Here is a 26,017-nt window from a genome sequence, read left to right as displayed (position 1 = left end):
GCGACCAGCCAGGACGACTTGGCGGTGCACTGCTTTCCAGTGCCATGCCAGTTTCACCAGAGCGACGTTTGGGAGCGCATCTGTTGATTCGCACCTCGGTTCGCACGTGCAATGCCAGTTTGATCTCGAGTGAGGGATTGATTAAGGGGCTGTTGTGGGTGGGCAATCGAGCACGGCATGCGATCCTCGTAGGCGTCAGGCATCACAAACCGAGAAGCGTCGTGAAACAATGATGGGTACTTCGTAAAGGGTAGCCCAAGTGTTGGCGAGTCGGGGCACCGAAAACTTGCACAAGCCCCAAGCCGAGGGCACGGTTCGGGCTTGATGGCAGCGGCTGAAGAGGCCAGCGTGTGGGCTTTGCCGACAGGACGGAGCTTCCCAGCTCGAGGCGTGATGTGCTGTGCTGCACAGTGACGGTCGTGTCGGGCACACGTATATTGTATGTGCACACGACAAGCCAGGAGAAGACTCTGTGGAGGGAGGTGGCGTCTGGCGGTGGCGGTGGTGGTACTTGTCGTGGTGGTGGTAGTGGAGGCAGATGGAGGTTTGTTGGGCGTTGGACCCAAGCGTGTGTCGCGTCTTTCAGGACTTTCCTGCTAATAACTAGCTGATCGCTCCTTCCCTTCCTTGTCTCCTGCGCCGAGGCGGGCATCTGGGGTGTTTGGAACTTGCCCTGCTCCTTCGCACTGACTGCCGTACTGCCTACGCGCACTGGCTCGACTGGCTGGTTGCGTGCGTCGAGACGGCGATACGCGCGCCCCGTGTCCTCGATTGGCCGGCGCGGCCGGAGGCAAGGATAATGCGTGGTCCCCTTTTGGTGCCTCCCGTACGCGCTAGGCCGTATCGGGGCGCGCGACAGCCTCCCAGCGGCCCCACTGCGCAAGCTCTCGTTGGCCAGCGTCACGTTCTGGCCCTGAGCTGTGCTGAATGGATGGATGCTGCCCGCTGCTGCTGCTTGGCCGGGCTGGTCGTCGCTGTTGCGTCTGCGTCTGCGGCATCCGCGCCGCCGCTGCCAGCCCAGCGTCGTCCGCCCGTCCGTCCACCCGCGCAGACAAAACCTTTGCCCACATCATTTGCCTTGTGCGCCGCCTCTGGCACCAAAAAATTGTCAGGATGAGACCAAGGCCCCAAACCTACGAGACAACGCAACGCCCCCCAGAAAATGAAAATCCCGCCTCCCTCCCTCCCTGCCTCCGCTTCCCCCCAACGCTCCCCGTCCGTCCCTGTTTTCCAACACCACCGCCGCCATGTGCATCATCGCCATCGTCACCACCGCCTGTTAGACCAGCACCGCCAAATCCTGCGCCCCCCTAACCTCCCTGCCAGGGCCTCCGCCTTGACCTGACCTGAATCGACTCGGCTCGGCTCGACTGCGCGCCGCATCACCGCCGCCGCTTGCTGCCCAGGCCACCAACGACGGGACGCGGACGCCTCAGCCTTCGCGTCTCATTGCTACCAGCATTACTAGCAGCGCACCACCGCACCGCATTTCGACGTGCCTTTCCTTTGATTGCTGAGGTGCTGCCGGGCCACCGCCCAAAATCTGCCACCGACTCCGCCATCCACCACGTCGCCTCTCCTCGACTAATAAAGTCCCTCCTCCCATTGCCACACGCTCCAACCTTTGTCCCCCGCCATCCCCATCTCAACGCTTCAACTTCCACGCCGCAGCCCATCACCGCGACACCGCTCTGCATCATCACGCCCTCGCGATGCCTCCAACCGGCAAGTCCGCAGATACCCGGCGCAAGTCGGGCGGCAAGCCCGGCCTGCTCGTGACCTTGACCGTGCCCTCGCGCCGGCTCCAAGAAATCGTGGACCCCGACTTCATCAAGGAAGACACGCCGTCCGCCAAGTCGCCGTCCGCCAAGTCGCCATCCGAGCCCAAGGACGTCAAGGACTCGCCTTCCAACTCGGCAAGCCTCGCTGCGGCGCCTACCGCCAACGGCGAAAATGCAAGCGATTCAAATGCGGCCACCCCTGCGGCTGAAGGCACTCCCGCGCCGTCCGTCATGGGGCCTCCCACTGACGGACCCAAGAAGAGAGGAACAAAGCGCGGTGCGGCAGGCCTGATCGACGGCATTCCTAAACCAAGGGGCAAGCCTGGTCCGAAGAAGAAGCCTCGATTGTAAGCCCCCCTTCCATCCCAAAGCTAACCAGCGATGGGCGGCGAAGCAATGCCATCGGACCTTCATACATGAATTTGCTAACAATAGACAGGGAGGATGGCACAATAGACCACTCGGCAAGCCGACCCTCTGGCGCTCACAAGCTAGGCCCCAAGGCGAACCAGGGCGCCATCAACGCCGGCCTTCGTGCGCTCGACAGAACCGGAAAGCCTTGCCGCAAGTGGGCGCGGGGAGGATTTACCCTCAAGAGCTTCACCGGCGTCGTCTGGGAGGTTTCCAGATGGACGGCTCCGCCCAAGAAGGCTCCGGAGTCGAGCAATGGCGAATCTGGTGCCCCTTCGGCGGCTGACAATAGCAGCAGCAAAGAGAACAAAGAGAACGGCCAAGAAGGCAACAGCGCCAGCAACAGCAACAGCGGCGCCGACGCTGAGATGCGCAGCGTCCACAGCATCAACGCGTCGTCTCCCGCGCCCATTGCCGTCGCGGCCGTATCTTAGATGCACTTTTTCTCTGACAGCCTCACGGCGGCTTCTTTGCATTTATTCGAGACACCTGGGAGTTGTGAGTTTTGACGTTCTTTTGCCGAGCGAGGCCTATGGGATGGCCATTCAAGGTCATCAAGAGCATGGCCTCTTGTCTGTTTGAATGACATGTTTATTATGCGACTCTTCACATACGCGACAGGCGAGTCGCTGGCGTTTGGCAAGGAAATGGTCGCCCGCCGTGCATGGACGGCAGGGCTGCGGAGTACTAGGTCGAGGGCAGCGGGCTTTCTGTGTATCATAATGAGGCTTTTGCACAAGCCCAGGACTCAATTATGGAACGGCTTGAGCCGATGTCCCACCCGACATGACATGCATCGCGAGCTACTGCTCTGCAAGTGCTGCAGAATTTGGGCCATTGTCGTGACGTTTACGGGGCTGATTGTGTGCGTGGTGGGCAGGAAGGGCTGGTCATGTTGTGGACTGGTGCTGATCCGACGCCACCTCCGCTCAGCGGCTCTCGGGTGACCCGGCTGTGCTGGAATTGCGTGGTGGATGTCATCACGGGATTCGCGAATCATCCACGCCAACCAAGGCAAACAGCTAAGCTAACAACATCGAGTGTGCGCATTTATCCCTCAAAGATTGTCAATTCATGCGCGACCTTATTGCCCGAGGTTTTGTTCCGCTGGACCCGTGGACGACGCGCTCAGTGGAGGGCCAACGCCGAGCGGCGGCATCTTGGCACCGAGTTGGGACGTTGGAGCGACGTCGCCATCTCCAGAGCGGCTTAGTCAGCGCGGTGGCACGGTGCGGCGTGCCTGAGCGCCAGGACGGATTCGGCTGCTGGCCGGCTGTCGTGCTGGGTGGCTGGCGGCGCCCGTCACAGCGGCAGGAGGGAAGAGGAGGGGGGGGGGGGGTTCACAGTGCTGGCGTTGAGCGAGGGTGTGCATGGGGAGGGTTGCTACATACCTTGCTTGCGGCCGCCGCTTTTGTTGGCGCCCTTTGCTGCATGTCGGCAGACTGCCTCCTCCTCTGCAAGGTACCTAGGACCTTACCCAGCATCGATTGTCGTAGGCTAAATGTATCAACTGGAGGAGAAGGTGAGCAGTTCGTGGGCGAATTCCCAGAGCGCGGGCGGAGACCCAAACCGAGCGTTTCTGGCTGAGACGCGGGACGCTTTGCTTACGCCGCCATGGAATGGATGTGTTGCAAGGTTTGAGCGCCCGTGACGTGCCATCTGGTGAATGAGGGCGATCCGTGGCAGTCCAGTGGACGGGATCGTTTGATGGGTGAGTTTGGCGCCTTGAGACCTACCTAAGAGCAGCAGCGGACAGTCGAGCCATTCAAGGCGGCGCGGAAGCCACTGAGGTTGCGGCGGATGCCGGGGCTTCCATCACTGCTAAACTGTTAGTGACGGGAATCCGAGGTGGCCGCCGAGGGATGGAAGGGAGCCTGGATGAGGTGGGTGGCCCGCGTGACAAGCTGCGAGCGCGAGTGGAGCAGCCCCAGGCTGGGTCAAGTGAGGTGGTGGGATCCACCGCATCACAGCCCTGCTTCCAGTGCTGGCGTGGTGCTGGGCCGCTGTGCTTGCTGCTGATCCAGGGCATTCAGCTGCCTGAGGTGGGCAGCACCGGCGTTCATCCACCCGAAGCTTCGCCAGTTGTGAGCGGTTCCAGCGTCTCCAGCTCCACTAACAGCCCGCCAACAGCGGCGGGCTACCACCGCAGCTGGGGTTTCGTCACCACCACCACGTCTCGTCACCTCATCGATGACACCTCACCTACGTGTTTGGACGTCTCCGCAGCACACTTTACCGTCCATTAAAACAACCGTTGGGCGCCAGCACGCTTACGAACGTCTTGCCCTACCGGCCTGCATTCGCCTCTTCGCCTCGTCTACACGGTCTTGCGGCGATTGACGCCAGCTGCTGGCCGCGCTGCTCGGCTTTAGCACCCAAGGTTCCCCCATCCATCTGCTGCTAATCGTGCTTTGTTGGGCACATAGCTCTTCCGGTCCTGGAATCGCTCGGCCCTCTCCCGCTCCAGCCGCCTCCTCCTTCATCCTCCGCCTCCTCAAGCCGCCCTCGCCTGCCTCGACCTCATTGCCGACTCGCAGCACGACGATAAAGCACCACTGACCCGCCTGCCCGCCGTTCCCTAAAGCCCGCTCTCGCGCCAAGAGCCTGTGCCTACCCGCAGCGGTCCTCGATCGAGCACCCCGTCTCTCTTTAACGTGCCCTGTCCCCACAAGCCTCTCCGGTGAAGCTGCGTTGGCCTTCGTTGTCCAGGTACGAACGAGCGGCAGGTTGATGAAGCGTTGACCGGGAGCTCCCGCAGTCGCACGCGCCCTCATTTGCCGGGCTCGTTCCGCTGCGCTCCCTTCCTTCCTTCACCATGACAAGTCCGTTTCGGCATGGCTCATCTGGCTTTCCAGACTCGGACTCGTCCTCTGGAACCACCGGCCAGACGTCTCGCAGCCGACGTGCCTCCCCATACAACCCTTCGGCTGCTCCTCCGCGCGCCGGGGGAAGTCACACCTCCAACTTTTACACCCATCCATCCCGCACCTCCCTCTTGAGCGCGAGCGGCGACCTCCTCCTCGATACCGTCCCCAGCCTCGCACGACCGCCGTCCGACGATACTGCCGCTATGGACGAGCAGGCCAGCGACGGCATGGCCAATGTTTGGAACGCAGGAGGGCCTCTGCCGTCTTTTTCTCGCGCCTTTGATATATTCACCGGCCCACGAGACGCAGACGGCTCTGGAAATGGCGCGTTCGTTCCTTCATACCTTCGAGGCTCTACGTACATGCGGTTGTTAGAGGAGCAGCGCAAGGCCCAGGCACAAGCAGCAAAAGACTCAAGGAGGTCGACAGACAACGGCGCGAACGTTGATTCAAACGGCTTCGTTCGGCCGCCTCTACCTGCTGGCACACATCGGGGCATGACGCATAATGTCATCGAGCGCCCGCCACCCTTTCAGGAGGACGAGACGGTGCCGCCACTGCCAAGTCGGTGGAGCAAGGATGACGCCGGTACTGGCGCCGAGGTGCAGTCAAATCCACTCACAGTCCGCTACGTCGGTACCAAGAACCATCACGAGCGTGAATACGAGGCAGGAGGCATCCGCGCGAATCATCACATGCCTCCGGAGTGCGGCATATATTACTTTGAGGTGCAGATTGTGTATGGGAAGCGTGACGAGTAAGTGAAACAGCCTGAGAATGTTCTACAGAGAGTGACGGCTTATCAAATGGCAGCACCACTATCTCTATCGGATTCTCGGCCAGAAATACAGCGCTCTCCAGAGCAGTAGGTTGGGAGCCAGAATCATGGGGGTATCATGGAGATGACGGCCGGACGTACACTGGGCAGAATATCGGACGTAACTACGGACCAACTTTCAGTCTCGGTGACGTGATAGGCTGTGGTGTCAACTTCAGGGACCATACAGCCTTCTTCACCAAGAATGGAGTGAAACTTGGTACCTCTTTCGACCTGAAAATTTCCTGCACCAGCTGACACGATATCAGGAACTGCTTTTACCGATGTGGTGCGAAGCAAATTGTACCCAACAGTCAGCATGAAGAAGACGGGAGAGCAAGTCACGGCAAACTTTGGCCAATGCCCATTCGTCTACAACATTGACGATATGATTCGGGTGCGTTACATCTGTCTTGCGTCGCATTACCTGCAAAGGGTCGCTGATGGTGTGTTACGCAGGAGCAACGAGAAAAGATACAGATGGATATCGCGGCAACGGATACTTCGCGGCTGGAGCCGGGGATGAACGGGACTGACCTAATCCAAACCTTGGTGCTGCAGTTTCTCCAGCATGATGGATATGTGGAGACCGCAAGAGCCTTTGCAGAGGACATCAAGGCACAGAAGGAGGCTCTGAATCTCGACCCTAACGTCAAGGTTGATGGCATCAACATCAAGGATGATGAGGATGCCAACAACCGCCAGCGTACGTATTCCGTAACTGAGCATCAGGGCCTGTGCACAGTCTTACATTTTGCAGGAATTCGTCGAGCTGTCTTGGAAGGGGACATTGACCGGGCTCTTAAGCACACGAACGCTTTCTATCCTCAGGTGCTGCAGGATAACGAGGAGGTGTATTTCAAGCTCCGCTGTCGCAAGTTCATCGAGATGGTTCGAAAAGCGGCCCAAATCCGGACTGGCGCCGGCGAGTCCAAGAGAAGCAACGGCCACGGACCGGCGTCCGGGTCCCAGGACATGGACCTCGATCTTAACGGCAATGACGGCGTATCCCTAGTGGACAATATGGACATGGACGGGTCGGAGCAGCAGATGGAGCTCATGCAGTTGGAGCAAAGCATGCTGGAGTACGGACAGGCGCTCGGTGCCGAATACGCCAACGATTCACGCAAAGAAATATCCAACGCGCTGAGCGAGATCTGGTCCTTGGTTGCCTACTCAAACCCACTTAAGGAGCCGCAGGTGAGCCATTTGCTCGACCGTAAGGGGCGCTCTCTGGTTGCTGAAGAGCTCAACTCTGCCATCCTGTGTAAGCAAAGATGCCATTCCTCAGCACGTTTTATTTTTCTGACCTGTCGCAGCCTCACTCGGCAAGTCATCGCGAGCAGCCCTAGAAAAGATATACGCTCAGACTAGCGTTCTGCTCGATGAGCTTCGACAAGACGGTGGCCCTGGCGCCTTCGTGTCTCTGCAATCGGTTCTCGAGGACATCACAACGTTCCCACAAATCTGACTGATGATTGTGTCGTACGCGTTCCGTCAGGGATGCAGCCCAGTCTCTGCTGTTTCTTGGTTTCATGGTCACGGTGTTTGGCGCTGGCATTTTTCTATGTTGCGGCGTTTTCAGGGGTTGGGAGGCTGAGGCGGCCACTCGGTCTCCCCTTTGCTGGATTCTGTTTTGGAGGCGTTGACGTTGTTTCGGAGCAACTCTTGACTCCACTCATCATGCTCGTTAGGAGGAAATCGTCGAAGAATGCCACCTTGTGGATGATGTCCATAGACGCGCGAGAATGCGGATGCAGGAGCAGACTTGGGAAGGCAGTCAGAGGCTCAGCTCAGGTTGGTTGGCTGTATAATCGGGCAAGCGTACAGTAACGAGCGGAATGGGACCGAATTCACAATATCAGTTGTGAGACCTATCTACAAAGCTAGTTTGTGGCAGTGGCTAAAGGTGACAAGGTGACTTGATCTGCTGTCGAAGGCTGGCGTAAGACCGCCTTCATCCCCTCCCAATCTTGGCACTTGTTACAGAGCTGCTCACCCAGCGTCTGCGACGTGTCCCGTGACCAGCCAAAAGCCGCTCAAACTCCCAATCATACCTGGCCCGTCTCGACAGGCCTGCTCCCACCTCGCCCTTGGTCCCAAGAAAGAAAAACGCAGCAAGTTTTCCGAGGCTCTCTGCCCCGTGTCGTTCAGCAAATGAGCATCATTCCCCCTCATTACCACTCTGTAGCTTACCACATCGGCAGCTTGCTTCATCGTTCCAAGCTCTGCTCCACAGCCTGCGGGCAGTGGTTAGAGGAGGCCTTTGACAATTCTTATTCCTTGGGGGGGTTGGCTTATTCTTTCTGGTTCTGGCATCCTCCCCGGCGTCGTCGACGCGTAGGAACTCAGGAATCGAGACAATTGATTATGTCCCCGATGGTGGTGGTGACTTCTAGTCTTCGTCCCTTTTCTGCATGACCGTGTTAGCATTGTGCCCACATGTATGCGTGTGTGCATTCCGCGCTCATCGACGAAATTCTGCTGAGCTGCTGCTTACCTCGGAATCTCTTGAGCGCCAGCGCAAACGGCGTCACCTTGAGCATGTCAGTGGCCAGCAGGTTGGCGCCCCTGCTGATGAGCAGGCGGGCCAGGGGACCGTTGCTCTGCAGCACGGCGTGGTGAAGGGGGGTTCGTCCCTGCGTGTCTCTGAGGTCAACATGGACGCCACGGTTGAGGATGGCGATGACCACCGAGGCGATGGCCTCGTAGCATCGGGGTGAGTAGCACAGGCACGACGCGGCGAGGAGGAGGGCATGTACCTTGTGGCCTAGGTGCAGCTGGTGGTCGAGCGGGCCGGCGGGGAAGCGCTGCATGATAACCTGCGCCGAGCGCACGCTGCTGCGGAGGAGCGCGTCCACGAGCGGGGGGCAAGCCGTCGAGAGTGGGATGCCTCGGTCGATGAGGGCGGCGATGAAGTCCTCCGAGTCGTACAGAAGCGCCTCGTTGAGCGGCGTGCTGCCCTGTCGGTCGGTCACGTCGATGCGAGCCCCCTCATCGACCAGAAGCAGCGCGATGTCGAGCTCGCAGTTGGCTGCCGCTCGGTGTAGGGGCGTGCGCCACGCCACGTTGACGGCAGAGACGCTCGCGCCGTAGGTCAGCAGCATGCGGACGATGACGATCTGGCCGCCGTGCGCGACGGCGCGGTGCAGGGGCGTGTCGAGGAAGCACGAGTCCTCGGCAACGGCGTTGGGGTCGGCGTTCCTCTTGAGGAGTGTCTCGACGACGTCGGGGTGGTTGCGAACGACGGCGGCGTGAAGCGCCGTGCTGAGCCCGTGGTAGGTCGGGTGCGAGAAGAAGTCGGACTGTTCGTCGACGAGCGAGGGCCGTGCGCGGAGGAGGAACTTGACGATGCCATTCTGCCCGTGGGCGGCGGCGCGCTGGAGGAAGCCCGCGCGGCAGACGTCGATGCCCGCAGAGAAGGCGGCCAGAAAGGTGCACTTGCGTCCGCGGGCCGCAGCCCAGCTCAAGGGGTGGCGGTCCTGGGCCTTTGCGTACTCGCGCGAGACGGGCATGTCGCCGGAGGGGTCGTGGACGTCGGCGACGGCGAGGGCGGCGTCGCGCAGCTGGCGGTCGCTCTCCCAGTACAGGCGTCGGTTGAAGACCTGGTGCAGGTGGCGGTTTGTCTTGGTCAGCGCGACGTAGTCTCGGTGTTCAAGGTGGTCCGCCACGGACTCGAAGACATCCTGCGGGAGCTTGAGGAGGGCCATTGTGCCAACGATAGCTTGTCGTCGATGCCGTCGTCGGAACGATTGAGTGTGAGTGAGAGGCTTGACTGGTGTGAGGGCGATGAACAGCCGACGAGAGAAATCAACGAAGGGAGGGGCCGATGGCTCTCGAGACGGGAGTGTTGTGAAGGAGGAAGAACACCTGCCAATGCTCGAGCGGTACGGTGTGTATGTGAAAGGGAAGAAGGAGACTGAACAGGAAGGTAGGGTGCAGCGGTGAACGGCCTTTATATACCTATCCCAGGTGACGGGTTGATCGGTGTGGGCTGGCGCACAACTGCGAGGCAGACGACGGTGCCAGGTGGCAGGCACATGGGCGGACGGTGAAGCCAGCCGGGCGCGGGCCGCTCATGAAAGTGAACAGAACACAAGTAAGCAAGGCATAGTGAAGCCGAACAGCATCAGCGGCCCTGTTTCGAGGAAATAATATTTTGCATCACAAGTCGACTGGAGAGCTGCAATCCATGGGCCGATTGCTCGCATAGTCCCTGCCTAGGTGGAGGACATCCTGCGCATACGAAGCAAGTCGAACATGTATTACATGAGTGGTGCTATTTCTGACATTGTTCCTCTCCTGTTTGTTCTCCTTCCTTGTGCCGTCGTGCCCATGGCACCAGACCCGCGGGTTTCTCACGATGCGAGTCTCCTGTCGTCCGCAGATCTGGCAGAGGCGCTGACGAGGCCGCTAATACCCTACGCCTTTTTCTGTCGTACTCAACATTGACACCAAAAGCTCCATCCCAGTCCCGGTTACGGTATCCTTTATCAGCCCTTGTGCCATTGCCTCCTGCCCTTAACCCCTTATGTGTGACACAAGAATGCGTGCGAAACCTCGAGCCGAGCCGGTTCCGCCTCGCGTATTTGTCCCTAGCAGCGCCTATCAATATACATCAGAACGAAAGAAAAAGGAAAGGTCGTTTCTTCTTCGGCAACCGAAAACATCAGATCGGTCGAATAATGCTTCAAGTCACTCAATGAAAGTGAAGAGCGGCGAGAGTAATGCTCTGACTCGCCGGGGATGATCAGCTGTTGTGCAGTCCATCGTTAGTCGTTGTCGCACTGCTTGTATGGCACTTGGATCAAGGACAGTCATACCTGCATGATTTTCCATGGCTAACTGGATCGGCGTGACGTTGCCGTTATCCGTCACCAGCGCATTGGCCCCTTTCAGAACCAGAAACCTCGCAAGGGCGCCTCGACGCTGCAGGCAGGCGTGATGCAGAGCCGTACGCCCGTCTTCGTCCCTTTCATCAATTTCTACGCCCTCGCTCAGAAGCAACCGGAGCAGGTCTCTGAGGACCTCTGTCTTGGCGTTGCCTCTCACGACAGTTATGATGGCAGGTTGAACCTCGTCGTCGTCGTCGTCGTCGTTCTCGTCATCGCCGTCGCCGTCGGGATCTTTATTGTTTTCATGCCCGTGCTTGTTCGTATCTTGTCGATAAAACCTGATAGCGGGAAAATATTTCCAGATCGTAAGCGCGGCTTCGAGCTGTCCCTCATTCCAAGCTTGGAAGAATGCAGCCCGTGACTGATCGTACTGCAGGGCTCCATGGTCGAGCAGGAGGTTGATGCATTCTCCGCCGCCAGAGATGATTGCGAGATCAAGCGCCGTATGGTTTTCGTCATCGACGACGTCCAGGCTGGCGCCATGGTCCAGCAGCAACGCCACGGCGGAGCAGCAGCCACGTCTTGCCGCCATATGAAGTGCCGTCTGTCCAGCTGCATCTTTCACGAGCAGGTCAGCTCCGCGAGCGAGAAGCACGCTCATCATATTTGTGGAGTGCCACGATATAGTTCTGTGCAGGGGCGTGTTGCGAAGGTGATCCTCAGAAATCAAGTTAACGTCGGCTCCTCTGTCGAGAAGCAGTCTGACACTCGCAATCCGACCTGATTCGACCGCGGCATGCATCGCGGAAACGGGCTTCCACGAGAGGATTTCTCCCGAGATGAAATACATGTCCTGAGAGTCGATGTTGCGGCCTGGCTCATCTAGAAGCGTTGTCACAATCTTCCTGAAGCCGGAGGCGGCCGTCTGGAGCATGCCAAACCTGTTGATTTTGAAACCCATGGACTGCATAGCAGTAAGCGGCTCTGCTCTATCGTAGCGAGCGGCCCATAACAGGACATGTTTGTCGCAGATTTGAGTCTCCAGCTCGCGATGAAGGCCAGCGAACTCCCTGGAGACACTCGAGTCGGTAATCTCTCGAAGCCGCTGAGTGCATCTCTGCCAAATTTCGTTGCAGTTGCTGTCGTTCCTCTGATAGAGCCGTCGGTTCAGTATTTGGTGCATCCGGCGATTCGTGCGGGCCAACGCGTTGAGGTCACGCTCCCTATCCACGAACGACGCCACAATGTGGATGATTTCCACCGGGAGGTTGGGGAGAGACTCGGTGTGACGAGTCATTTTGTAGGGGGGTCTTTGATCTTGCTATTTCATGCCAAAGCTGGAAGCGTCTTGGGGGATGTAGTGGAAGCTGAGTTGGCGACTCGAGGTCTCGATGAGAGAGCGTTGGAGGTTGACGAGAGCGCGAAGAGAAGGGAAAACAAGGGAGCAAACGAGAGAATAGCCGGGGGGATAAGCGAGAATACAGTTCACAGAGCTCCTCCCGCTTGGTGCGGTTTTTAGGCAGTGAATCATCGACTCGAGAGCTGCCCGGTGTGCGAACAGAGCATCCCCCTTCCGCAACGAGAGTGCTGTTCACGCGGCAACAGAGATATTGTTTGCATAGAGTCGCCTTGCAAAGTAAAAGGTAGCATTGCATTGATTCTCTCGGCGCAAAAGGCAATACTCGTATCGCAGCGGTATACCCTGTTTCGTAATGTCATTGCTTGCAGCACCTGGCAGATTCCTGTAACGGCTTGCTCGGACTTGGAAGTACAGCTCTTACACTGTCTTTGGGTGCAAATGGCCTAATTCAAATGATTAAAGGTTGTCCGTCTTGCTCGACCCTGAGGCACCACATGACCGTACTGTACAGTATCATGTTGCCTTACTGGGGGTGTATTGCGAGACTGGTCACATGGCAAGCATGATCTTCCCTTGCGACTGCCTCATTCCTCGTGCTGGTATATTCGTGCTGGTCATGCCAATGTCGAGGTATTGTACAAGTTTATGATACAAGACCGGTCGTCCCAATCTGCTCAATGTTTCCCGGGCCTCCTCCAACACCAATCCTGCATCCTCTGCCTGTGCGCGAACAAAGGGCCGATACCTACATAGCACAAAAGCCTGTCGTTGTCCCCCCACACCAAGGAGTAGTTAATAATGGGCTGCGTGTAGGCATACACCTCAGCGTCAAACATGCCCGGTGTTTCCGAGCCGAAGAAAAACTTATCTTGGCCGAGCAGACGGTCCAACGTTTGAAAAGCCGTTCTGGCGTCGGCGAACAGCTGGTCCTCGTCGATGAGCGGCCGGCGCGTCGTTTTAAGAATCTCGGATATGGCTGCCCCGCGGAGTGTGTGCAGGGTCGAAGCACGAAGAATGGGGTTGGATGGAAGGTACCAGCGTGATAGAAGGTGATGGTTGCGCGGATCAACGTAGACTTGATACAGCTATGCCAGTTAGTGGAGACTCATTGTCATGAGCTGGTGATGACTTACCCAGGCCGGACGGATCTTTTGAGAAAGAAGGGAGAGGTATGCGTCGAATCGAGGCGACGAAGTGTCGTGCATAACGTTCTCGCCGTGGTCCAAGGCATAGCGTTCAATCTTGCTTCCCGTCAAGGGCACATCGGGTCTCGGATCTGACGAAGCCGGCAGGAGAAACGGCAGCGCCCCCGAGGGAGAGGCATGATTATTTGATGACACAAGCTCGACGTCGACGCCGGCGATGCGTAGAAAAGTCTGCAGACGAGCGTCGCTGTTAGCTTCGCCGGCCGTTTGCAATGGAGATTCAGCGAGCGTGGACTTGCATTCCACTTCAGACACGACGGGTTGTAGTCCGAAAAAGTCACGCCGTCCTTGTCCCTCTCACAAAAGATATATAACCGCGGCCGCTCGCGGATCTGGTCGGGTGCCCGGGCGGGCAGCGCCTCGGCGGGGTAGACGCGCAAGGGGAAGAGCTTGAAGAGCTGGCGGATGGGGCCTGGGACCGCAAACAGGCCACGGCGTTGCTCTGAGGTCGAGGCTGCAGGCGCCGGAACAGCATGAGGCGGAGGCGCCGAGGCCGAGGCCGACGTCGGGGCCGGGACCGTGGAAGTAGCCGTAGCAGCAGTGGCCATCGTCGCCTGGGAAGCTCCGTGGGTTGACGACGGCGGCCGGGGCTGGCTGCGCGCGGGATGGAGTCGCGGTGCGGGCTGGAGGGGCCGACGAGGCGCGCGGCGGCTGATGAGCGCGCAGCCGTTCGACGTTGGGCAACTTTTGCTGTTGCTGCTGCGGGTCCAGGGCGTCGTTACGTCTGTCCGGGGCCGCGGCCTGCCCGAGGAGGGTCCTCCGGTAGAATCACGGGCCGGATGGCAGGAGCTCCCGCACCGCACAGTGCCGGTGGACGGTGTCGAGGCAGAGTAAAGACTGTACAAGCTGGAGCCTCTCTCCAGTTTCTTCCTCCGGCCTGCCGAAACAGCAATGCTTGCCTCACGCGGAGGCTACCACCCGCATGCTGAGCTCAGCATAAGCCGTAGTTAGTCGCTCTTCGACTTTGGCAATTTGAACTCTGGGCGCCTTTGCGAGAAATGGTCTGGCACGTAACGTGCCGCGGGTGCCGTTGGCCTTCGTTGGATTGCTTGGAACGACGGGCAAGAACGTGGTTGTGCTCCATTTTGTATTCAGGAAGCGACATGTCACGGTTATCTCTGGAGAAGCACTTTACTCCGGTCGCGCTGCAGCCAAGCCAGTGGCATGTAACCTGGAGACCACGACGGCCCGGGAACACTGCCTGTCAATGTTACAAACAATGTCCACCTACACGTTACCGCCGACAGGCACTAGAGGGCCAACCCCTTCCCCCCCCTTCCATGAAACGTCCAGCAGAGCGTGGAGATCGGAGCCATGATTTTGTGAATCCGGATCCATCGAAAAATGTTAAGCGCATTCTCCATGCACAAAAGGCGGTAAGTGATGGACGAGCGGCCCCAGTATTGCCTGGCATGGCATGGCATGGCATGGCATGGCACAGCAAAGCACAATGCCCTCAACGCCCCGCGGGAGAAATCCAGGGTCCAAATGGGTCTCGCGCGACTGCGCAACTCCAAAGCTGGGCGAGTTTGCGGTGGTCCACCGAAAATTCGCAGTGGAGCAGTTGTGGGCGGCCCTGTCTTCCGAGTTGTCCCGGTATCATGGCTCTGGCGAGGGGTGAGAGCGTTTCGTCGCATCGACAGTGCAGTACACAGTACTACAGCGAACGCGATGGTAGACGGGCCGACAAAGTGTGAAGATGTACAATGTGCGACACGGAACGGGTTACGAAAAGTGCACGAGGCGATGCTTTGTGAAACTCGAAAGTGCTTTTGGCTGAGCTGTAGCACATGCCGCGCCGCCACGGCAGAAGTGCAGGCACTGCAAGCCACGGCCAGCCACTGAGCACTGTAATAGTATGTACGAAGTAACTTTGGTGCAGCAATGGCGCTCGCCGCGAGGATGGCGATGTCACGACGGCAGGGAAAGACGCCTCTGTGGCTTGCCTGTGCCGTGTCATCGAGACTCGCCAGGAACCTGGGGCAAACTTGTTGCAGTTCCCCAGCCGTGGATCGTCAACAGCTCCAGCATGCGAGTCGACGAGCAAAAATGCCAACCAGCCCCAACTCCCCGTGCAGCGTGGGGATAGGGCAGGGAATCCAGCATCAGAGTGGCACGATGACCGGTCGTCACTGACTCGGCGTGTGGGCACTGTTCACCTGTTATGTACGGCCATGCCCGGGTGAGGCGATGGCCATACTCTCCAGGGCAGGTCCGTCATTCCATGGTGTCACTAGCCTCGCAAAAGGAGCCGCTTTGCCCTGGACTCCCTGGGCAGTTGGATCTAGAGACGGCCAAGAGGACGCATCGCCCTGCCGTCGGGAGCATCAGAAAGGCGATCTGCTGCAGCTCCTGTTCAGCACGTCTGCCGATCCTCCACCAGCGCCCTGGCCGGTGCCCTTGACCACCGCGGGGACCTGAGACCTGAGGGCATTTTGGGTCAATCCGCACGCCGGCCCCCTTTCCCCGGGGACAGATTTAGCAGTGATGATTCCTCAGTAAAGGATACCCTTGCTCGTGCCTTCCTCGCAGGCCCCGGACGATGACGCCGTCCTGCCCCGCAAGGCGTCTTGGCAGGACCCCACTGGATCTGGGTTTGCTGCAACCCAGACGCACAGAAGCAGGCGAGCCCTCGACAGACAAGGCAAGCGCAACGAACCCCGCTGCGCTGAGTAGACTTGGGGAGGCAGTTGCGACTGTGGGGACTCAGGTTCTTTCTTGATTGACTTTCCATTTGTGGCTCATAGACGGCTCGGGAGCCATGGCCGCCTGCTGGCTGGAACTGGCAGCCACGGGCTACCACTGGCCCAGCGTTTTTGGGCGGCAGCCTAGCAACAATAGCCTGCCTCTACGAACCCGCTGTTTGCGGCGCTGATGCGGGCAAATATGGGCGCGCGGCGGATGTGCTGGGCAGATGTGGATGGATAGTGGGTGGATGGATGGACAGATGGCTTGCTGGATGGATGGATGGATGGATGGGATGGGATGGGCGGCATGGATGGACGGACGGACTCGGCCAGACAGACCGAGGACACACACACACACACACACACACACACACATCCAGTCTGTTTGATTCTCTCCTGTGCCCTCGCGCATCGAATGATTGTCTCACCACCTGCACTTTCTCCTCATCGTCTGCCCTCTGGCTTTTCCTTTTCTCCTCTTTCCTCCTTCCCATCCATCCACGAGTGGCTTTGATCAGCGCCTTGGAAGCCCCCCCTGCATCAAACGGCATCGTCGACGGCCTGCTCGTCCCTTTCTCTCATCCGACAAGCGACGTCCTACAAAAGTTGCATATCCTCCCCCACACCCAACGTGCAAAGCATCCGCCGCGTTTCAACTCGAGTCCCCGTGCGGCGCCCCTTCGTCGCCGCAACCAACCGCCGCTTATCGTCGCCGAGCCTGTCACCATCTCTGCACAGACGCTGTCCCTCCGTCTGTACTGTCCAGCACAGTACTCTAGGGCTCGCGTGGTCGAATCCAACCCTACGTCAGAGAAGACGGGGCCCCGAACGGGTCGCTCGGTGTCGGCAGGCCGAGGCATCACGGATTCGCCGCCCGGCCAGAGGGGGCCACTCTTTTTTCCCGCCCGCCCACGTCTCGTGTCCCGAGTCGCGCCCGTCGACTGATACAGTAGCCCGGCAATCCTCAGAGACTTTAGACTGGCATCTCCATCCTTGGGGCTGCCTGTCCCAAGTTTTTTTCTCTTACACAGGCACGGTCCCATCTCGGCTTCTCCACACTTCGCCGTTTGCCGAAGCCGGACGCCGCCCTGCACCCCGCCGACGCCTGGCTTCTACCTTTTAGTCTCGGCTGCATCGTCACAAGCCTCGCATGCACAGGAACCTTTTCGTCATTGACTCTCTGAGCGCTACCTGGTCCACGAGCGTCCTTTGACGGGCGGTCTTTTTGTCTTTTGTGCACGATACTAGCCGTCTTTGTTTTTCAGGCCCGGCAGCAGCGCATTATAATTTGCATCGTCCTTGCATCGTCCTCTCTCCCCGCTCAGGGTCGCAGCGCATCGTCAACGCCTTCGTCGAGACCGAACACAAACACCTGTCACCCGTCGCACAGCATGAACGCCCCGATCACTTCACCGATGGGCTCGCGCACCGTTTCAACGGCCCCTTTATCCTCGTCACAACAGTCGTCCCCCACCAATGCCATGGCACAGCCCGCGGCACCGCAGCCTCCCGCGCAAGCGCAGCCCGGGCTGCCAACATCGCCCTCCACCGACGCCTTCCTCAAGGACTTTACTCTCGTCGCCGAGGCCGCCAAGAGGGCGCAGGTCGCTGTCATGGTTCGCGACTTTGAGAGCTGCGGCCTATGACGAGCTGAGCTCACTGCAACGACCGACGACGGCGACCGGCGCGGTGCGACTCAATAATGCGCCCGCGGGCCTTTGATCGAGTGGAACAGCGCGGACGTCGCATTTCCTTCACCCCCGAGAGCCTGTCGTAATACACTGCCCGCCGGAAGACATATCTCTTTCCCATTTACAGAACAAAGACGTTAAAGAGGGCTCAGGTCCTGGCTAGGTTGGGGGCGACATGATCCAGAGTGGCACACGAAATTGGCGGAATGGCAATTGCTTTTATGGCGCAGCAAGCATGATATATACCTTGGGGGTTGGCACCGCTTCATTTCCACCTGTTTTCCTCGACCGTTTTCCCCCTTCTCCACTTGTACATGGCATCACCGCGGCGACAGTCAACGGTTGAAGAGACGATTGGCATATAGCAAAAGACAGCACTCTTCACACAGCGTAAGCGGATTTGCACACACCTTGATTGTGAAGAGGTCTATCGTGTCAGACCATCGCACACTCGAACGGATGGGTCGGGGTCGACGAAGGCGTTTGCAAACCAGCTGCACGACGAGAAGGGCCACGTGCTTGCAACTCGACGAGACCCTTTCGCCCAGGTGCAAGGGCTCTTGCTCTCTGACCTCTCGAGGCATGCTAAATAATGACTGTGGCTTGTGGTTTAAGGCTAAATGCAAGCCCAAGGCGGCTACAGCCGCCGGATCGATTCAGGGGTCAACAGAGAGAGGGGGAGCTACCTATTGAGATAGTACTAGTAGCAGTAGTCGAACAACACGCCTGGCCCTCTGCGCACCCTGTAGGGCTGCATGGATGGCTTGAAATCCTGCTGCAATCTCCTAGACGATTGAAAATAAGACGGCGTAAATTGTGGCCGAGATATAGGCGTCTGGACGGAAAGATGGGCGGGCGTTAAATACATGCATGCGCCAGGGCATGGTCGCCTGCGTCGTCGGTGTCGTCGTCCGTCGCGCACAACACCACAGAATCACAACGGTAGAAAGGTTCTCTTTCCTCCTCATTCCCACGGCGCTCCTACTTTCACACGCTCCGACTTTCACTTCCTGTCTCTCTCTCTCTCTGTCACACACACACACACACAAGACTACACGGGCGCGTCCCCCTCGCCCAGGATGCGCACCGCCCTGATCGCCAGCGCCGCCGCGGCGCTGCTGTTCGGCACCTCGGCGTCGGCGGCATCGACCAAGGGCGTCATCAGCGATACCATTGTCAACGACGAGCAGGCGTGCAAGTCGCTATGCGGGCTCAATGAGGGGTGCCTGACGGCGCTGTACCACATCAAGTGCCACGAGTGCTGGCTGTTCGACTGCGCTCTCAAGCGGGCGCCCGAGGGGACGTCCGGGGCGGGCAAGGCGACGATCAAGCCCAAGCCTGAGTGCGATGCCGGGGTGGTGCCGGCGCTGCCGACGGAGTGCAAGAAGGGGACCGACGGTGGTGACGGCGACGACGGTAGCAGCAGTAGCAGCAGCAGCAGCAGTGGGAAAGCGACGGCGACCGGGACGGCGGCCGGTACCGCCACGACGACCGGAGGAGGAGCAGGAGCGACTGCGGATAAGACGACGAGCGCGGGAGGCACGGCGACGCAGACAAAGGACTCAGCGGCCGGGAGGCTGGGCGACGCTTGGGGGTGGTCGGCGTCGCTGGCGGTGGTGCTCGCCGCGGCGGCGGGCGTTGCGGCTTGCGCGTAAGGGGCGAGCCGGAGAGCCGGTGAACGAATGGACTGTTGAATTAACACGCAAGTCTTATTCTAGTCATGGGGAGGGGCGCTTCTTGGTAGAACATGAGGGGAGGCTTTTTGCATTCGAGATACCACCGAGTCGGCTTACAAGCAGTTGGTCCGGTCACGTTGGCGCAACGGTTCGAGCACGACGTTTTAAATGTCTTTGATGGGACGTGTTTGGATATCATTCCTGTCATGAAGGATGATTTCATGTTCCCCCCAGAGCCGTTTCCCCCTTCGCAGGTTGTCTATATTGTACGTCATGAAGCTTGTGTTTTGCAGAGAGTGAGTGGCCGAAGATGATGCATCGCCTGCTCGTGAAGCGGCCTTCCTATATTGACCCCCAACCCAGAAGATTACATTGTTGCTTGCCTTGTCGCGGCTATGTACATGAGATTCCGCCTCCGAATGCCGATCTGCCCCAATTCAAGCTCACCATGCTTGCTCCAAGCTGCCTAAATTTTGGACGCGAGCGACGCACCGCCGTCTACTCGTATCAGTGCCCCGTTGCAGTACGCGCTATAGCAAGAAGTCGGCGTCAGATGCCGTGGTCGACCACATGTAAATTGAACGGGGATAGAATAGAAGGGGGATTCGGCTCACCCGGCCTTGCTCGAGAGGTAGATGCAGGAACCGGCCACGTCGGAGGGGTTACCGATGCGCCGAAGGGGCACCTCGTTCTTGATGACATCGCCGAAGGAGTCGAGGGTGGCCTTCATCATCTTGGTAGGAAAGGGCCCGCAGGCGAGGACGTTGCTGGTGATGTCGCGCTGGCCCAGCTCGCGGGCGAGGGCGCGCGACAGGTGGTGCAGGCCGGCCTTGCTGGCCGAGTAGGCAAAGTTGCTGATGGTCGGGGCGCGGATGCCGTCGATGCTGCCGATGTGGATGACGCGGGCGGGATCCGCGGGCGAGGCGGCGCGCTCAAGCAGCGGGAGGCACAGCTGGGTGAGGGTGAAGACGCGGTGCAGGTTGAGCGTCAGCACCTTGTGCCAGGCGTGGTCCGGGTAGGCGTCGAGGCTGTCGCCCCACGAGGCGCCCGCGTTGTTGAGCAGCACGTGCAGGCCGCCGGGCTCGCGCTCGGTCAGGGCGGCGACGAGGCGCTCGCACTCGGACAGCTCCTGCAGGTTGGCGGGCAGCGCGTGGACGGACGCGCCGCTGCGGGAGGCGAGGGGTTGGAGCTCCGCGACGGCGGCGTCGCAGGCGGCGGCGTCGCGGCCGGTGAGGTAGACCTTGGCGCCGTTGGCGACGTAGCCCTCGGCGATCATGCGGCCGATGCCCTTGGCGCCTGTCGTAGGGTTAGTAGAAGGGTAGGGGGTGGTGGGCGGGTGAGTACAAGGAGTGTCGCTGGCGTTACTTGCCTCCGGTGATGAGCACCACCTTGCCCTGGAAGTTGATCGAGTTAGCCCGGTGATGGCAGTGGTGGTAGCATAGAGTGGCCTTGTTTTTTTTTACTTGCCTTGACTCCGAAAAGACTTTCAACATCCATGGTTGGCGGGTTTCGAGATGACAAGGAAGAAATTGAAAGAAAAACAACCAAAAGTATCAAAGTGGATTATAATCTGCGGCGCGCCGCAGTCGATGAGAATGGGAAGAGAGGAGCTGCACTGTGGTCGTCGCGACGTTGGTTGATGACATAGGACTGCCGCGCCCCCCCGAGCCGAGGCACAAATCAGTGGAGCCGCCCGCGCCGAAGGCCAGCAGCCAGCCGCTGGAGTGGGCTCTGGGGTGCATGCCGCCCAAACGCCGGCGGGGCGGCGCCAACAGGGAGCTACGACGCCTTTCATACTGACCTGCGAAGTGAAGCTTTCAAACAAGACAAAAAATAAAAATGCAAAGAGAAAAATATCGCCTGACTATGTCCTTCCCTAGATTCTCGGTATCTGATGCTGCTCGCGCCCACAGATCCCCAGGCACGTGATGCCTGAGGATAGGGGACCTGCTCTCCAAAGAGGCTACCGCTTGAGATAGCATCGAGTTCTATATGCTGGAACCGGCCCAAGGCGCCACGACACTCAATGCTTACACACCAAAAAGCAGAACTTGGACGGGCACCGAGACGCGTGATCCACCAGCTAGCTAGTATACCAACGGCGAATCACGAAAAGGGCATACCATATCGTAGCTGTCAGCATGGCACGACGATTGTTGCTAGAATCGAAGAGGTGCTGCGAAACAGGTTATGAAGAGAAAGAACTATCGTCAGTTGTCGCGGTATGCGGGCCCCTCTCGGCCAGCAGACGGGAAAGGTGAGAGTCGGGGAGAGTAGGTGGGCGAGAGGTGAGGGAGCAACGTCAACCACCCTTACGAGGTTGCTGTTGCCTGGCAGTGTGCCTCTCGTGCTGGCTATCGCTCAGCTTCACCACGTAAAGCGATGACGGATGAGGGTATCATCGCATGTCCAAGTCTGATCAAGCACGGATGTCGGCCGCGATATTTTGTCAAGTTCTTGTTGGGCAAGTCGGTGGACTTGCCATCAGTCTGTCCGCCAACGATACTGACGACAAGGACAACATCAAACGGCAACGGCAGCCAAGAGTCCTCATCTCTTACGCAACTCGCGCGTGTTGCCTCTGATTCACGCCCATTTCGCAATGGTCATTCTTATGTATAGGAATGACCCCCCATCGTCAACAAGGTGCTGTCCACGACTCCTCCAAAGATACAAAGGCACTGCACTTTAAAACCCTTGGTGAAATCTGCTGCATCGACACACCATCTCGCATCACCAGCTCCAGCATTGCTCCCTGTGTCTCATCACATCTCGCAATATAGATAGACCTCCTTGGCTGCCGAGGCCTTTCGAACACTACGTGCATACGTGCAACCTCGGACCAAAGAGAAACACGGAACATGAGTGTAATCCATTTCAAGGGTTGCGATGTCCACCGTGCAGCTCGGTGAGACAACGGCGAACGTTGTGGCGTCTTCTGGTCTGTTCAGTGGCGTACCAATAGCACGCATTCCTGTCCTACCGGGCCCTTGGTAGTAGTATGAAGTAACTACTTCGTACTGCGTACGAGGTAGGACACTGGAGGTGATGCCTTCCTCATCAAGCCATGACAGGCAGACACGACACCGGGTGGTGCGCAGTCAAAGGGGGTCAGGCTTGAGCTTGGCAGGCGCACCCCGCGAGCACGTGCTCCGTTTGTCTCACTGCAGGATGTTACGGCAGTGGACTCCAACGGGTACCTACCTTACTTCGGTCCTGAGCATCTCTACCCGGCTCTTCGACTCCTGGCGATGGCCTCAACTTAACTTGTCCTCCATGTAGGGCCTGGCGCCGGCTCGCCCCAATTGGACCAGCCTTGTCGTAATGGCACCGTCGCCGAATTCCGGGGCCTAGTCCGCCCTCCAAAACCATCTTTGGTGACGTCTTCCTCCAGCAAGTGGGCGACCCACCCAGCCGAGCGCCCAAGCGTGGCGACAATCCCCGTTGTTTGCATCCACACCTCACATCCATATGGGCTCCATCGGAACAGCAGCTCGCACGACCAGCGCTTCCGCTCCCCCATTCTGGACGGGCGGCTGCGAAGGACAACCCCGCTATAACTTTCGATCTTAGTGCTCGTTCCACCATTCTGCCCCTCCCCTCCGCCATCGCTGCCGCCGCCCGCCGTTCCGCTCCCGATTCCTGCTTCGCTTTCCACCTTCTTGCTTCGTCTCCCTCGTCTCCTGCTCGTGCTCTGCTCCTGTTTCTGCCCATGGGCGCTTCATCGCCCCATCGCTGCATGTGATTGCGCATCCTAGGTCCGACGCCATCATTATCCCGCCTCGTCACCCACGTTCCAACCGTTGCCTGCAGTACCACAACGGCAACCCAGCCGAAGTGCCCCGCGACGACCCTCCACCGCAACACCACCGCCGCCGCCAGTACCACCTCCTCTTCGTCAACATGGCCGCCGCCTCCACGCAGAACAGTGTCAGCAGCTCGGCTCCCGCCATCACCCCCGAGGAGCGATCCCGCCTACAGCAGAGTTTTGCTTCGTTGCCATTCACTTCCCACCCCTCTCAGTGGGACTCGCTCTACCGCCAGGCCTTCACGCCCTGGGACCGCGCCGGTCCCTCTCTTGCCTTGGCCGACCTCCTCGCCCAGCGCACTGACCTCGTGCCGCCCGCACAAGAACGTGATGCTCGTGGAAACCTCATTCAGGGCGTTCCCCGACGCACCGCACTCGTCCCTGGCTGCGGCCGTGGGCACGATGTGCTTCTCTTGAGCTCCTTCGGCTATGACGTCTGGGGTCTCGACTACAGCCCCGATGCCGTGCGCATGGCCGAGGAGAACAGGAAAGATGCCGAGAGCAAGGGGCTGTACAAACCCGTCGAGCAAGACCTGGAAAAGGGCGACGTGAAGTGGTTGGCTGGCGACTTTTTTGATGGGAGCTGGTCCAAGGGCATCGGCACAGACGGCTCGGGCACTTTCGATCTCATTTACGATTACACTGTAAGTCTGAGCCCAGGGCAAGCTCCGTCGCGGGTCAATCCCGTCCCATCTGCAATATTCACAGCAACACGACGCTGCGCTGGAGCATTGGCTGACTAGCAACCCTAGTTCCTATGTGCCCTGCCCCCCGAAGCCCGCCCTCGCTGGGCCAAGCGCATGGCCGACCTTGTTCATCCAAAGGGGCGTCTCGTCTGCCTCGAGTTTCCGACGGGGAAGCCTCTGTCCGAGCCCGGCCCGCCTTGGGGTCTCAACCCCGAGGTGTACGAGGCTCTCCTGTCAGCTCCCGGCGAGGAAGTTTCGTACAACACCGACGGGACCGTCGTCCACAAGCCCAGCTCCAAGCCTTGCCAGGGTGAACTGCATCGGCTCAGCATTATCAAGCCTTCACGGACACATCCAGCCGGGACATCTGAGGATGGCTCGGTCTTGGACTTCATCTCCGTGTGGACGCGGTGATGTCGGCGACATGCCCGTGGGGCGTCGTCAAAACTCCAGAGAATGAGGAGGCAGAGGCTGTGATAGAATGATGCCCAATGCGCCAAAAAAGTTTGTGAATTAAAGTCACGATGGCCGCCTGCTCTCTCCATGTATATACATGGCGCTTCCTCAAGCCCAGCATCGTCGTTATGCAGTAGTTGACATGTGTTGATTTCTGTCGCCGATCGGGGGAAAGATTGGGGTGGTTGCGTCAAGTATCGGCTGGCCGTGAAGGTGTTGTCTTCCTGCGCAGCGAGTTGTAGTGCTCACCCAGACCATAGCCGTGGCGGTAATAGGCCAGCCATAACGTCTTCCCCGTCACCTTGCCCTCCTCCTCGCCGATGCGCTCCGTCCGCCCGTCCTGGATGACGCGAATCTCGGCGCCGTACCGCCTCGCCAGGGCCGTGAGCTCCAACTGCCCGCCCCATTCGGCCGTGTCGCGCACCCTGGCCACGTACGCGTCCAGTTCCTCCTCAAGGAAGGGCGCGAAGTCGTCTGCGTTGTCGGCCATGAAGGCCGCGGCGGCCCTGCGCACCACCCTGTACGCGGGCTCCGTAGTGGAGGAGGACGCCGAAGTTCTAGCGGCGGCAGCGAAGGGGGTGCGGACGGGGATGGCGTTGTGCGCCAGCTGGTCCGCGACGGCGGAGAAGAGGCAGTGCCCGTCGGGCTCAATGTCCTTCTCGACGAGATCGTTGGCCGCAAAGGCCTTCTTCATGTACGAGCTCTCGAGGGCGCGGCGGTCCGTCATGGAGGAGGCTTCCTCCTCGGCGCGTGCGGAGGCGGCTTCCTGCTCGGCGGCGCGGCGGGCAAGGCGTTCCTTTTGGCGGTTGCGCTTTTTGCCGCCTTCTTGTTGTTGCTGATGCTGCTGCGGCTGCTGCGGCTGGGGAGGTTTCTTCTCAGCTTCGTTTGTCGAGCCTATACTGAGCTTCCTAGCCGCCTCCTCGAGCTCTCCGCTACGGTTGTTCTCGTCGTCGTCGTCACGGTCGTTGCCGCCGCCGGCGTCTGCTGTCGTCCCGCTACCGCCGCCCGCGAGGGCCGCCAGTTCGGCGACGTGCCGCTCGCGCGTCTGGCGCTCCATCTCGGCGCACTCGTCGTTGACGCCCTTGCGCGTCTTCTTGGTCGCGTTCTTCTTCTTGTTGGTGATGCGACCCTGCAGGTCCTTGAGCTCCCTACGGTGCCGGGCCTGCGCCCGCTCCAGCGTCTCGGCCCCCACGGCGGCGGCGGCGGCGGCGGCGGCGGGCTCCATGCCTGAGCTTTGGAGAATTCTAGGACCCCCTTCCGCGCTTGCTCCTGTGTTTATGTGTGTGTGTCTCTCTCTTTATGAGCAAAAGCGTTCGATCGAGCCCGTGAATATGAGGCAGACGCGCGCGACATATGGTCTATGGACTTCGTATGGATGGGGTGCGTGCGTCTGTGCCTGTGCCGCCTGGGGTTTCTTCGGAAAGAGCCAGAGAGGCAATAAGAGTCGTAGTTCAAGCCGAGACTGATTTCGCACGGATTTGAGAGCGCCGAGGGTGGTGCAAGAGCTTGCAGAGTACTGCGGTGGTGGATGATGGGTGGACGATGGCGGGGGTACGAAGTAGTAGGGACCTTTGACGTTGCCCGAGCAGGGCGACATTTTTTTCCTCCCCTGGGCAGAAGTCCAGTGTCTGCGGGGCACATAGAAGCTCGAGGTCACCCGCCATAGCACACCACCGCTGTAGCAGCCCACCCACCGCCATTGGCGCTTCCTCACGCACATACGGGGGCGAGCTGAGC

The 26,017-nt window shown here is 59.3% G+C and overlaps 10 protein-coding genes across 11 annotated transcripts; 5 read left to right on the top strand and 5 right to left on the bottom strand.

Annotated features, from left to right (window-relative positions):
- Positions 1-1,030: 1,030 nt before the first annotated feature.
- Positions 1,031-3,161, top strand: JDV02_006824 (uncharacterized protein). The gene is made up of 2 exons (XM_047988253.1): positions 1,031-2,128; positions 2,221-3,161. The coding sequence occupies exons 1-2, from the start codon at positions 1,713-1,715 to the stop codon at positions 2,624-2,626; spliced, it is 822 nt and encodes a 273-aa protein (XP_047844246.1). The 5' UTR covers positions 1,031-1,712; the 3' UTR covers positions 2,627-3,161.
- Positions 3,162-4,364: 1,203 nt separating this feature from the next.
- JDV02_006823 (uncharacterized protein) lies at positions 4,365-7,790 on the top strand. The gene is made up of 6 exons (XM_047988252.1): positions 4,365-5,816; positions 5,873-6,096; positions 6,146-6,273; positions 6,336-6,582; positions 6,637-7,143; positions 7,196-7,790. Exons 1-6 carry the CDS (start codon positions 5,008-5,010, stop codon positions 7,345-7,347), a joined length of 2,067 nt encoding a protein of 688 aa, XP_047844245.1. The 5' UTR covers positions 4,365-5,007; the 3' UTR covers positions 7,348-7,790.
- Positions 7,751-9,785, bottom strand: JDV02_006822 (uncharacterized protein). The gene is made up of 3 exons (XM_047988251.1): positions 8,377-9,785; positions 8,073-8,289; positions 7,751-8,012 (listed from the first exon to the last, which is right to left on the bottom strand). The coding sequence occupies exons 1-2, from the start codon at positions 9,584-9,586 to the stop codon at positions 8,225-8,227; spliced, it is 1,275 nt and encodes a 424-aa protein (XP_047844244.1). The 5' UTR covers positions 9,587-9,785; the 3' UTR covers positions 7,751-8,012; positions 8,073-8,224.
- Positions 9,786-10,571: 786 nt separating this feature from the next.
- JDV02_006821 (uncharacterized protein) lies at positions 10,572-12,008 on the bottom strand (the record flags this gene model as incomplete). Its single annotated transcript, XM_047988250.1, has 2 exons — positions 10,572-10,630; positions 10,700-12,008. The coding sequence occupies 2 exons, from the start codon at positions 12,006-12,008 to the stop codon at positions 10,572-10,574; spliced, it is 1,368 nt and encodes a 455-aa protein (XP_047844243.1).
- Positions 12,009-12,512: 504 nt separating this feature from the next.
- On the bottom strand, positions 12,513-14,570 carry JDV02_006820 (uncharacterized protein). Its single transcript, XM_047988249.1, has 3 exons — positions 13,516-14,570; positions 13,205-13,447; positions 12,513-13,156 (listed from the first exon to the last, which is right to left on the bottom strand). The coding sequence occupies exons 1-3, from the start codon at positions 13,822-13,824 to the stop codon at positions 12,746-12,748; spliced, it is 963 nt and encodes a 320-aa protein (XP_047844242.1). The 5' UTR covers positions 13,825-14,570; the 3' UTR covers positions 12,513-12,745.
- A 2,784-nt stretch (positions 14,571-17,354) lies between these two features.
- JDV02_006819 (uncharacterized protein) lies at positions 17,355-17,609 on the top strand (the record flags this gene model as incomplete). Its single annotated transcript, XM_047988248.1, has 1 exon — positions 17,355-17,609. The coding sequence occupies one exon, from the start codon at positions 17,355-17,357 to the stop codon at positions 17,607-17,609; it is 255 nt and encodes an 84-aa protein (XP_047844241.1).
- Positions 17,610-18,520: 911 nt separating this feature from the next.
- Positions 18,521-19,309, top strand: JDV02_006818 (uncharacterized protein; the record flags this gene model as incomplete). The annotated part of the gene is made up of 1 exon (XM_047988247.1): positions 18,521-19,309. The coding sequence occupies one exon, from the start codon at positions 18,521-18,523 to the stop codon at positions 19,307-19,309; it is 789 nt and encodes a 262-aa protein (XP_047844240.1).
- A 311-nt stretch (positions 19,310-19,620) lies between these two features.
- Positions 19,621-20,940, bottom strand: JDV02_006817 (uncharacterized protein). 2 transcript variants are annotated; one of them, XM_047988245.1, is made up of 4 exons: positions 20,798-20,940; positions 20,700-20,724; positions 19,945-20,626; positions 19,621-19,860 (listed from the first exon to the last, which is right to left on the bottom strand). In XM_047988245.1, exons 1-4 carry the CDS (start codon positions 20,825-20,827, stop codon positions 19,797-19,799), a joined length of 801 nt encoding a protein of 266 aa, XP_047844238.1. In that variant the 5' UTR covers positions 20,828-20,940; the 3' UTR covers positions 19,621-19,796. The 2 variants fall into 2 exon arrangements, with proteins under 2 accessions (XP_047844238.1, XP_047844239.1); XM_047988246.1 differs by having other exon boundaries at positions 19,945-20,724.
- A 2,000-nt stretch (positions 20,941-22,940) lies between these two features.
- On the top strand, positions 22,941-24,577 carry JDV02_006816 (Methyl halide transferase). Its single transcript, XM_047988244.1, has 2 exons — positions 22,941-23,782; positions 23,891-24,577. The coding sequence occupies exons 1-2, from the start codon at positions 23,234-23,236 to the stop codon at positions 24,236-24,238; spliced, it is 897 nt and encodes a 298-aa protein (XP_047844237.1). The 5' UTR covers positions 22,941-23,233; the 3' UTR covers positions 24,239-24,577.
- Positions 24,066-25,842, bottom strand: OTU2 (Ubiquitinyl hydrolase 1). Its single transcript, XM_047988243.1, has one exon. The coding sequence runs from the start codon at positions 25,503-25,505 to the stop codon at positions 24,471-24,473; it is 1,035 nt and encodes a 344-aa protein (XP_047844236.1). The 5' UTR covers positions 25,506-25,842; the 3' UTR covers positions 24,066-24,470.
- Between the last annotated feature and the right edge of the window lie 175 nt (positions 25,843-26,017).

The sequence above is a fragment of the Purpureocillium takamizusanense genome, chromosome 6 (genome assembly GCF_022605165.1).
Source record: "Purpureocillium takamizusanense chromosome 6, complete sequence".
In the NCBI taxonomy this organism is placed as follows: Eukaryota; Fungi; Ascomycota; class Sordariomycetes; order Hypocreales; family Ophiocordycipitaceae; genus Purpureocillium; species Purpureocillium takamizusanense.
The sequence above is the reverse complement of the archived record's forward strand: the minus strand, read 5'-3'. Positions and strand labels throughout refer to the sequence as shown.

Excerpts from the sequence above, each read along its gene's own strand:
- JDV02_006824 (XM_047988253.1), top strand. The coding sequence starts at position 1,713 with ATGCCTCCAACCGGCAAGTCCGCAGATACCCGGCGCAAGTCGGGCGGC. Across the intron at positions 2,129-2,220 it reads CCGAAGAAGAAGCCTCGATT|GGAGGATGGCACAATAGACC; the intron begins GTAAGCCCCCCT and ends AACAATAGACAG.
- JDV02_006822 (XM_047988251.1), bottom strand. The coding sequence starts at position 9,586 with ATGGCCCTCCTCAAGCTCCCGCAGGATGTCTTCGAGTCCGTGGCGGAC. Across the intron at positions 8,290-8,376 it reads GGCGCTCAAGAGATTCCGAG|AAAAGGGACGAAGACTAGAA; the intron begins GTAAGCAGCAGC and ends ACGGTCATGCAG.
- JDV02_006823 (XM_047988252.1), top strand. The coding sequence starts at position 5,008 with ATGACAAGTCCGTTTCGGCATGGCTCATCTGGCTTTCCAGACTCGGAC. Across the intron at positions 6,583-6,636 it reads GGATGCCAACAACCGCCAGC|GAATTCGTCGAGCTGTCTTG; the intron begins GTACGTATTCCG and ends TACATTTTGCAG. Across the intron at positions 7,144-7,195 it reads GCTCAACTCTGCCATCCTGT|CCTCACTCGGCAAGTCATCG; the intron begins GTAAGCAAAGAT and ends GACCTGTCGCAG.
- JDV02_006817 (XM_047988246.1), bottom strand. The coding sequence starts at position 20,823 with ATGTTGAAAGTCTTTTCGGAGTCAAG. Across the intron at positions 20,725-20,797 it reads AAAGTCTTTTCGGAGTCAAG|GGCAAGGTGGTGCTCATCAC; the intron begins GCAAGTAAAAAA and ends ATCAACTTCCAG. Across the intron at positions 19,861-19,944 it reads TACCTCTCGAGCAAGGCCGG|CGCGTACTGCAACGGGGCAC; the intron begins GTGAGCCGAATC and ends TTCTTGCTATAG.
- JDV02_006816 (XM_047988244.1), top strand. The coding sequence starts at position 23,234 with ATGGCCGCCGCCTCCACGCAGAACAGTGTCAGCAGCTCGGCTCCCGCC. Across the intron at positions 23,783-23,890 it reads ATCTCATTTACGATTACACT|TTCCTATGTGCCCTGCCCCC; the intron begins GTAAGTCTGAGC and ends TAGCAACCCTAG.
- JDV02_006820 (XM_047988249.1), bottom strand. The coding sequence starts at position 13,824 with ATGGCCACTGCTGCTACGGCTACTTCCACGGTCCCGGCCCCGACGTCG. Across the intron at positions 13,448-13,515 it reads CGTCGTGTCTGAAGTGGAAT|ACTTTTCTACGCATCGCCGG; the intron begins GCAAGTCCACGC and ends GCTCGTCTGCAG. Across the intron at positions 13,157-13,204 it reads AAAAGATCCGTCCGGCCTGG|CTGTATCAAGTCTACGTTGA; the intron begins GTAAGTCATCAC and ends TAACTGGCATAG.
- OTU2 (XM_047988243.1), bottom strand. The coding sequence starts at position 25,505 with ATGGAGCCCGCCGCCGCCGCCGCCGCCGCCGCCGTGGGGGCCGAGACG.